Source organism: Protopterus annectens, chromosome 3.part0, assembly GCF_019279795.1.
Source record: "Protopterus annectens isolate FY-2018-M chromosome 3.part0, PAN1.0, whole genome shotgun sequence".
NCBI lineage: Eukaryota > Metazoa > Chordata > Ceratodontiformes > Protopteridae > Protopterus > Protopterus annectens.
The window spans coordinates 1,960,545,617-1,960,556,943 of NC_056731.1; the positions used below are offsets into that span (position 1 = coordinate 1,960,545,617).

Here is an 11,327-nt window from a genome sequence, read left to right on the forward strand (position 1 = left end):
AGAACTTCTTTATGCATTTCCCCCATTTCCATTAATACCCAAAGTTCTACAGAAAGCTGAATTGTTGAGTCCTAAACTAATTCTCATTGCTCCATACTGGCCTTGTCAAATCTGGTTCCCTTTCCTATGGCCCCATCTCAAGGAGGAGCCTTGGATTCTGGACCCGGTGCCAGATCTTCTGACCCATTAGTCGGGAATGCATCATCCCTCCATCCAAACCCTCAAGCTGACAGCTTGGTTGCTCCAATTCCCATCTTAGCCAGGCTTCTGAATATATCCCCAGCAGTGCAACACATTCTGGTTTCTTCTCATAAAACTGCAACTAGAAAACTGTATGCTAGCAAATGGAAAAGGTTTTCTTGTTGGGCTTCCAAGTATCACATCGACCCCTTCACAGCTCCTGTGACAACAATTCTAGATTTTTTAGCAGAGATTTTCAACCAAGGTGCAGCTGCAGCTACTATATGACTACAATTAGCTGCCATATCTTTCTACCACGTAGGAAACATGGGATCGAAAATAATGTCTCACAGATAATGCAAAGCTTTTCTGAGGGGTACATTCCTATTAAGACCTCCAATAAGAAAGCCACCACTTCCCTGGGATCTAAATTTGGTACTGACTATTTTAATTCTCCCTCCATTCGAGCCTGCTTCCTCTTGCCCACTAAAGTTCCTTACATGGAAGACGATCTTTTTGACAGGCATTACTTCAGCTAGGAGGGTTTCAGAACTGCAAGCCCTGTCTATTTGTCCTCCCAATTTAGTTTTCCACAAAGACAGAGTCTCTCTTAGAACAAATCCTTTTTTTTTACCCAAAGTATGTTTTGAGTCCAACTTGAATCAATCCATTCACCTACCTGTCTTTTTTTCCCAACTATGGCAACAAATGCAGAATATAAGCTTCAGCAATTGGATGGCCATAGGCAGTTATGTTTCTGTTTACAGAGGACAAAAGAGTTTAGAAAATCTGACCAATTATTTGTCTTATTCTCAGAGACTAGAAAAGGGGCGCCAGTTTCAAGAGTCACTTTATCTAAATGGCTGTCAGACACCATTACTTATGCATATAGCTCTCAGCATAAGCAACTGCCAGGTAAAATTCGAGGCCATTCGACTAGATCTATGTCGACTTCCACCACTTTCCAAGCCAGGCTACCTTTGGATTCAATTTGCGCGGCAGCCACATGGGTCAATCCTCATGCCTTTATTAGTCATTACAAAGTAGATGTGGCCTCCTGGAACAGGGCATCCTTTGGTTCCACTGTTCTGAAGAGCTTATTCCCTTGAGCCACCCAAGAGAAAAGGTGCTGGGGATGCTGTCCCAACCATCAAGAATGAAGGTGAGATGGGACAACATAACATAAAGACGTTATGTACTCACCATAACGTTCCATGTTTGTTGTCCAGAATCTTGCCTTCATTCTTGCATCCCACCCTCCTTCCCCCCCTTCCTGGAGGATTGAGAGGAATTTCTGGAATTGGTCATAAACTTCTCTGATTCCCTTCTTGTCTCATGAGACATGGGCTAAGGATTTTTATCTTTACTCTTTTATTTTCTGATTAGATCATTTTTCTAGTGATTAGTGTTTGCCAACAAGATCTGGGGAACTGTCACTGGGCTTCATGGGATAGGGTATAGCCTCGAGCCAGTGAAAGCTCTCAAGCTTTAGTATTAAGCCGAGTAGGAACCCAACCATCATAAATGAAGGTGAGAGTATTGACAGCAAACATGGAATGTTATGGTGAGTACATAACTTCTTTTTTTGACTACAGAAATAGCATGTAGATCAGGTAAGTGGAAAACCACCATAAACAAAAAAAAAATAAGTTTAATTATTTGCAAAATACCTAAAAGAAAGCAGAGGAACAGGTAAATAGAGTCTCAAGCAGCATCTGAAGTAGACACTGAACAAGTTGCATTCCCAATGTAAATGAGTGAAAGGCAGTGCCATTTGCCAATGATGGAAGATGAATTGTATTTAACGAAAGAACAGAGAAAAAGAAAATTAGTGTCTATGTATCGTGCATTTATGATGTGTGTCAAACAGGTTATTGAATTTCATTAAGGAACCATATAGAGGCCCAGTTGTTGTTATCAACCATTTTAAGTCCTGCCTTGCTGGTGGCATACAAAGTGCGACCATGTGAATGGGAGGAGCTTGTCATTTCTCCCATCATCCCTTTGAAGTGGGAAGATACTCATCTCAGCCATGCTGTTTAAGCTATGCTTGGTAACTGTGGAATCACACAATGTTGTGACGTGAATTTCCTCATACTTGTGAGTCAGACCATTTGCTAAGGTACAGGTCTGTGAATTTTGGCATACTAACAGATGTTCAGAAGCTACATTTTCTAAAGGGGGGGCCACTGTGTGGGGGTGAAGTACTGCTCATTATTCTCAAGATGCAGCAACCTCCTGATTACTTAAGTAGCAGAAATGTAGAGAACATAATCATCTGCATGTGAGAGGGGAGTAATTGGGGACCTTTACACATAACAGAAAAAATGTTTGTTTCAAACAAATGTTCATTCCATCACTTTGGTTCTGGATTTTTTACATTTATTTTATTTCATTTTATTCTTTCAGATTTTTTTAAATTTATTTTATTTTACTCATTTATTGACTGGGTAAGCCCTGGGTGGCCACGGTGGTGCAGAGGTTAGCATTGTCACCTCACAGCAAGAGGTTCTCCGGTTCGATTCTCGGCTGGGGTGCCTTCTGTGTGGAGTCTGCATGTCCTCCCTGTGGTCGCGTGGGTTTCCTCCGGGTGCTCCGGTTTCCTCCCACATCCCAAAGACATGCTGTAGGTTGATTGGACACTTTAAATTGGCCCTAGGTGTGAGTGTGTGCATGTGTATACCTTCTGTGGAAGGTTGGGCGCCGGGCTGGCAACTCGACACCGTAAAACTCCACTGACAATCATGAAAGGACAGATGATCCGCTGTGGCGACCCCTAACTGGGAAAAGCCAGAAGAAGAAGAAGAATTGACTGGGTAAGCCCACTGCAGACAGGTATTTGTCTAGTTAAATGACATACATTAACCAGCTCTTAAGTGTAGGGCAGCATTACAAGCCCCACCTAAATACATCGATTGACCCTTTCTGATTAACTCATTCACACTGTAACAATAATTTCTTGGCTCTTTAAAATAGTTTGCTCCCCAGAAATTTGAACACATAGCCTTAAACCTCAGCTGCCCAAGAATCTTTTTCCTACACAAGTTTCCATGACTGCTAATTTTATTAAAATTACACTATTATTGTGTTGCAGTTCTCCACCTGCAGCTTTATTTTTTATATATTAGATGTAATATGCTGAAAGTCTCAAAAATAAAATGCTTCTAAATAAAGGTGCAGTACTAATGCACATAGTAAAATCCCGTCAGTATATTAGTGGATGTCTAACTGTACTTCCAATTGTGTCTCCTTTGCTTGTATGTTTTAGGGTTCCCCTTAACCACCTTTTCTGTCTGGTTTGTTACTTACTGTGGAGTCCAACTAATCAAAGAACGGGAGCGATGGTTGGCAATCGAGGAGGAGGCAACAGCTGATAAAGAAAAGACTGAATAGACATTGGAACATTTTGGAAGTATTGTGCCTTTCTATTACTTGCAGAGAAGGCAGCATTTTCTTCTTTTCATTCTGTGATATAGCATTGTTAATTTCCTTTGCATCTGCAGCCATAAAGACATGCATTGTGTCACAGGAACAAATGAAGCAAACACTAAGATTTTATATTGATGATGTGTGTACTGAATCCTGTCTTTGCTGGGAACACAAGATGAATCCGTACTTTTTGTCCAAGAAAGAATGCCTGAAGTTCTGCAAAATAAATACATAAATTATTAAATTAAATTAAATAAATTTAACAAATAAATAAGTAAATTAAATTTAATTAAACCAATGCATGCGTTTTTTTATTCATGGTACCTCCAAAACAAATTATAACCGAAGTTAGTTTGGAAAGTGAAATAAACCATTGGGAATGATTCATCTACTATATTTATCAAGATAATTAATTGCACAAAGGTTCCTTCTTTATTCGTCAGGACTAGCATCATTATGGCCCAAAGATGAGAAATTCAAAATCGATAAAAAATGGCAATCCATTGATGCTTATTTGTTACAGATTTCATGAAAAGAAAATGCATATTGCATGTTGGAAAGTAAAGGTAATAGGTGGGATTTACAGATATTTTATGCATTGTGCTAGGTTGTTATACAGAAAATCAACAGTGTAACATCCTTTTTCTTAACACAAAAAATATCATGATAGCAGATTGTACAATGTAACTGAAGCACAACCACCAGTACTCTGCATGATGTATGCAGATGAGAATAGGAGAATACATAAATGGCAAAAGACCATTCACGAAGTTTAGATTTTACACAGCAATACCACTGTAATAGGATGTAAACCTGACTCTGTACTAACCTTCTGCACTACATGCTACACTTAAAGAAATCCCAATCCCTCAGAGCCACATGCTCCAGGGATCTAAATCTTGTCATCACAATAAACAAAACATGCTAGAGGGATAGGTTCCTGACCCAGAGACTCCGTAGACTCTGGAATAGACTGCCCATACCTGTCAAGCAGAGCGCCTCTTTGGCCCTCTTCAAAAGGAACCTTGATGATTGGATGGGAGAAAGGAAATTCACCCCGGGGATCACGTCAGTCGCCCTGGTACACAGGGGTCCAGAAAAGTAAAAAATGTGGGAAGAAATAGCCAGGGAATTGTTATGGCTAGGCTTGTATAGGCCCTAGGGCTGATAGCCTAGTACCAACCTATGAACTAGACAGTCAAAGTTATTTTGTCAGCATACTATATCCAAAAGATGCTGCATGTGTTGCTCCAATGTGAAGTGTTATTGAAGAACCTCCAAGCTGCAGCCAACCTTGCTGCAAAAGTGATAAAGCAGAAACCCTTTGCTTTACAGTATGACATTGCAAAGACAGCTCCCATGCACCAGCAGATGAAGCTTCATGCTGGGTATAATCCAGTGCTGACCAGATACCTGATAGCTAAATCAGCAACACCATAAATGAAGATGTGCAAATCCTGTTCTGTAAAATGTATACACAGTGAAGTTGACTGGTACCTGATGTAACATGATTTTGTATCTCAGCCCACATACCAGGACATATCAAGGAATACCAGGTATCATATTTAAGATCGTTGAGATGAAGAAGTAGATGTTAACAACGATAAATTGCTAAATGCATTGCAGATTAACAAACGCAATGTCTGTCGTGCATCTTCTGACCAAATCTCCACAGCCTATGTCTAAGCAGCCTTTGTTTACATGTTGATAGCAGCCAATCTGCTCCTGAAGCATCTCACCCTATGAGCATTCTGTCCTTGGTCCATTAAGCATGTGCCACCACATAACCATGTTGGACACCTATGGATCCAGAGTAAGCCAGTCTCAGCTTCTTGCTGAATTAATGCCAACCATTCCTTCACTCCTGGTAGGGAGGTAGACACCTGCACTCTTATATATGTATGTGTGTGTGTGTGTGTGTGTGTGTGTGTGTGTGTGTGTGTGTGTGTGTGTGTGTGTGTGTGTGTGTGTGTGTGTGTGTATGTATATATATATATATATATATATATATATATATGTATATCTATGTGTGTATATATATATATATATATATATATATATATATATATATATATATATATACATATATAAATATATACAGTATATATTTTATTTATTTATTTTCACAGTTGTTTACCAGGATAGTCCGACTGGACAACAGGTGTACATTTTCAGTGGAGTCCTAGGGAGAAAAGCTCCACAAGGTATACACACACACACACACACACACACACACACACACACACACACACACACACACACACACACACACACACACACACACATACATATATATATATATATAGAGAGAGAGAGAGAGATTCATAAGTTGGTACTAGGCTATCGGCCCTAGGGCCTATGCAAGCCTAGCCATAACAATTCCCTGGATATTTCTTCCCACAATATTTACTTCTCTGAAGCCCTGTCTAGCAGGGCGACTGACATGATCCCAGGGGTGAATTTCCTATCTCCCATCCAGTCATCAAGGTTCCTTTTGAAGAGGGCCAAAGAGGCACTCTGCTTGACATGTATGGGGAGTCTATTCCAGAGTATGGGGAGTTTCTGGGTCAGGAACCTATCCCTCCAGCATGTTTTGTTCATTGTGATGACAAGGTTTAGATACCTGGAGCATGTGGCTCTGATGGATTGGGATTTCTTTAAGTGGAGCATGTCCAACAGCTCAGGGTTTGGCATGGCCTTGTATGTTAAGCAGAGATCGCCTCTGAGTAGACGATATGCCACAGAGTATAGCTGGTTGTTTTTTTAGATGGTCGGCATATGACATCTGCTTTAGGCCTGTGATTCTTTTAGTGAGGTATTTCTGTGGCCTTTCCAGCTGTTGCAGATGTCTTGTGAGGTACATACCAAATGGGGCGTTATACTCTATAATGGGTCTAATGAGGGATGAGTACAGTGGGGCAATGACCTCCTTTTTTCTGGATGAAAAGCCCTTAGTGATGAGGTGTGCCACATAGAAGGATTTCCTGACTGTTGTGGCAATGTGGTTATCGAAAGTGAGATCACGTCCAACTGCCTCCCTAAGTCTCTCATCACACTTTCGATGTTTAGTGTCCTGCCACCTATGTGGTAATTCATGGGTACATGTTTTTTTCCAAAGGGGATAACTATACATTTCTTGGCATTAAACTCGAGCCCATGGTTCTGGCACCAGGCATCTGTTTCTGTAAGGCCCTTTTGTAGAATATCCACATCATTTGGGGATTCAGTAATGGCTCCCAGTTTGCAGTCATCTGGGAACTTTGTTAGCCAGAGTCCCTTAGTGTTGGCCTGTACTTCAGAGAAGTAGATGCCAAACAAGAGTGGTCCCAGGACTGAACCCTGACGTACTCCATTTGTCACTTGATTGGAGCTGGATTTGGAGTCAGCTACTTTTACAGTCTGGGTTCTGTCAGTAAGCCAGTTGGCAACCCATCGAGTGACGTAGGGATTTATGCCCAGCTTAGTAAGTTTATCTATGATTCCAGAGTGGGGGATGGTGTCGAAGGCCTTGGTGAGATTCAAATAGGCTGTGTGGACCGCCTTACCCACGTCCACAGCTCTGGAGACTGATTCGAAGAAGTCAATCAGATTCAGGAGACAAGCTCGGCCCTTCACAAACCCAAACTGGGTGGGGTCCAGTGTTTGAAGGTTGCCAATGTCTTTGTTTATAAGTTTCATGATAATGTGTTCCATGCCCTTGCAGATCAGGCTTGTCAGACTGATGGGACGGTAGTTCCCGGGATCCAAGGTGGATCCTCCCTTGTGGAGCGGGATAACTGTAGCTGTGCACCACTCAGTGGGCACAAAGCCTGAGGTGAGGCTATGATTAAACATGACACAGGTGAGGTGCCAGTTCATTTTGTAGTTCATGTGATACACAGCCTGGGATGTCATCTGGTCCCATGGATGCTGTATTCTTAGCTTTGGAGAGTGTGGTTTCTACCTGTGTGGCCATAATTATCAGAATTTGGCAATCTTTTGGTATTGAGATGGGCCCTTTAGGGGGTGAGAGGGGGGTGAAGTTGGCACTAAATCGATCTGCCAGGATATTGGCAATATCCTTGGGATCAGTATATTTAATGCCATTCTGTTGTAGCTCAGAGCAGATCTGAGCACTGCCATTTAGATTTTTGATATAACAATAGAATGCCTTGTGGCTGTCTTTGGAACCTTTGGCAATTTTATTTTCATAACTAGCTTTTGAGGATTTTATGAGGGATCTCAGCTTCTTACTGAGGCTGGTAAGGGAGTTTTTTGCATCCTGGGATTTTCCTCTTTTCTGCAACAGTTTCTTCCTTCTGTTGTATAGTTTGTTTATAGCAGGGAACCACCAGATTGGCTTCCTTTTTTTGGAGAAGAGCATCTTGGTTCTATTTGGGATGGCACGATCCATGCACAAGTGGATGTGCTCGTACAGTGCCTTAGTGTAGGATTCTGCAGTCGAACTTCCAGATCCTGTCTGCGTGGGTGTTGTGAAGTTTGTCACTTCTGACTTCAGTAGCATGAAGTTGGCTTTGGAGAAGATTTTTAAGGAGGTTTCCTTACTCAGGGGTGGGGGTGGGATGTGGATGTCAAGGGTGGTTTGCTTATGGTCAGACCTGACCAATGAGGGGGTGACCACTAGTGTGGAGCATCTGTCTCCCATGTTGGTAATGACCAGGTCTAGGATATTGGAGCCCCTGGTGGGACAATGGATTAGTTGATCCAGGGCGTTGGAATTTATGAATTCCAAGAACCGTTGGGAAAAGGAGTTGGTACCCAAGTAGTTTTCCCAGTTAATGGTAGGGTAGTTAAAATCACCCAGTATTAGGGTGTTTGGTTGTATCTTAATATTTTCCAATATGTTTAGAAAGATGTAGTGAGAATCTTGGGGCATGGTGGGGGATCTGTAGCAAGCTACAATTTGGATTGCACTCTTACCTAGTGTTAGATGCACCTGGAGAATTTCAGATGCATTGTGTTGGGCAGTGTGTGTGTGTGTGTGTGTGTGTGTGTGTGTGTGTGTGTGTGTGTGTGTGTGTGTGTGTGTGTGTGTGTGTGTGTGCCTTGCTTGGCTTTACAATACTTCTTTGCATTCTTATCAGCACCTTCACTTATGCTGAAATGAAGGTATCCCTAAATGACCGTCACTTAGTATATAGCTGTTAGGGATGGCTGTGCTACTGCATTCATGCATGTATCACTCTCCCACTATGTCTGACAGCATGCACAGCTATACTATACTATCATACACAGATACTGTCAGCATTTAATAACAACTGCTTACTCTATATTTGTGCACTTTACTTCCTCACTTCCTGAATACATATCCTGTATAATTCTGTTTTCAATAAATTTTACTACAGTGCAGTGATGTCCTAAGAATGAACGTGCATGTGTGTCTTTTATGAATCAAGTGCCTGAGAGTTCTGCAGAAAAGAGCCTTCCTACCACGGTCTCCTGCTTTGTCTCTGATAATTTGTGCAGAGGGCATGTTAGAATCCCACCTCGGGCTTCTGCTTTGTCTCTGGTAATCTGTTCATGGAGCGTGTTTGAATCCCACCGTGGTCTCCTGCCTTGCCTCTGGTAATCTGTGCAGAGGGCATGTTTGAATCCCACCTCAGGCATTCTCTCACAATAGCTGAAATTATAGTTGACTTCTACAATATTAGCATGTACTAGATACAAAGCTGGATACCATCATGAAAACATACTCTACAACAGTGTGCAGAAAATAAAAAATTCAAGTTCATCTAAGCTGAATGAAATGTATCCCACTTCTGTGAAATGCTACATAATTGCATAAGCATGACATGTTGTTTATTGTTATTGTTGTCTATCACTCCACCAGATCCTGAGCTACATTATTATTGTTTGGCAGTTTTAAGTTACAGGAGTTTAACAAACACATGACTATTAAAAATGTGCATGTTAGAATGTATTAAAAGATCCATATAAATAGATCAAAAGACAGATAGATAGACAGATAGATAGATAGACAGACAGACAGATAGATAGATAGATAGATAGATAGATAGATAGATAGATAGATAGATAGATATGCACAATATTTTTTATGAAATCTTTTTTTCCACCAGATCACTCTGATAAGCCAGGCAGCCCTTTCTTTATCCCCTTCATTTGAGGATGCAGCTTATCTCTTTTCTCAAGTGGGAAGATGGCCAAAGGCAGGAATGATCTTAAATGACCCAAGAGTAGGGAACTACACAGGTTGAATGTAACAGCAGCATCATTTTTAGAGAGCCTGGAAATTTTACTTCCTATTGCCTCCCCCGAGCCAGTGGTATCTGTCACTTCCATACCAGCCATGACTATGCACGTGAACACACTCCCTGGGATTCATTAACAATCATGTAGGCTTTGCACTAAGTCTACATGATGTCAGTGTGTTATTGTGTTTGCACTAAGTCTACATGATGTCAGTGTGTTATTGTGTTTGCACTAAGTCTACATGATGTCAGTGTGTTATTGTGTTTGCACTAAGTCTACATGATGTCAGTGTGTTATTGTGTTTGCACTAAGTCTACATGATGTCAGTGTGTTATTGTGTTTGCACTAAGTCTACATGATGTCAGTGTGTTATTGTGTTTGCACTAAGTCTACATGATGTCAGTGTGTTATTGTGTTTGCACTAAGTCTACTTGATGTCAGTGTGTTATTGTGTTTGCACTAAGTCTACATGATGTCAGTGTGTTATTGTGTTTGCACTAAGTCTACATGATGTCAGTGTGTTATTGTGTTTGCACTAAGTCTGCATGATGTCAGTGTGTTATTGGTTTGCACTAAGTCTGCATGATGTCAGTGTGTTATTGTGTTTGCACTAAGTCTACATGATGTCAGTGTGTTATTGTGTTTGCACTAAGTCTACATGATGTCAGTGTGATATTGTGTTTTCACTGTCTACATGATGTCAGTGTGTTGTTGTGTTTGCACTGTCTACATGATGTCAGTGTGTTATTGTGTTTGCACTAAGTCTACATGATGTCAGTGTGTTATTGTGTTTGCACTAAGTCTACATGATGTCAGTGTGTTATTGTGTTTGCACTAAGTCTACATGATGTCAGTGTGTTATTGTGTTTGCACTAAGTCTGCATGATGTCAGTGTGTTATTGTGTTTGCACTAAGTCTACACAATGTCAGTGTGTTGCTGTGTTTGCACTAAGTCTACATGATGTCAGTGTGTTATTGTGTTTGCACTAAGTCTACATGATGTCAGTGTGATATTGTGTTTGCACTGTCTACATGATGTCAGTGTGTTGTTGTGTTTGCACTGTCTACATGATGTCAGTGTGTTACTGTGTTTGCACTAAGTCTACATGATGTCAGTGTGTTATTGTGTTTGCACTAAGTCTACATGATGTCAGTGTGTTATTGTGTTTGCACTAAGTCTACATGATGTCAGTGTGTTATTGAGCAATAGTGTTCGCAGCCATCAAAACGTGCTTCAAGCACCAGCACACAATGTAAATAAAACAGATCACATAAAGAGAATACTCAGATGCAAGCATGCACTATAGCCCAGACATAGTTAAAGGCAAGCACAGGGAAACAATGTGGAACAAGAGGAAGTGAAATGGGAAACTGGTACACAAAACTGTGTTATAATGGTGTGATAATGCTGGAGAAAGGAAATGTTTAAACTCTACTCATATCCTGCTGGCAAATGCGAAAAAATTATTTAAGAAGCATTTCTGAGGACATAAAACCTACAAGATTGA

The 11,327-nt window shown here is 41.0% G+C and overlaps 1 protein-coding gene across 1 annotated transcript in view; it reads left to right on the forward strand.

The window, feature by feature from the left end:
- Window positions 1-4,001, forward strand: part of HHATL (hedgehog acyltransferase like) — a 691,105-nt gene extending 687,104 nt beyond the window's left edge. Inside the window, exon 12 of the mRNA XM_044066045.1 lies at window positions 3,449-4,001. Coding sequence (XP_043921980.1) covers window positions 3,449-3,573 — 125 coding nt within the window. The 3' untranslated portion in view covers window positions 3,574-4,001. The remainder of the gene's footprint in view (window positions 1-3,448) is intronic.
- Window positions 4,002-11,327: the final 7,326 nt, after the last annotated feature.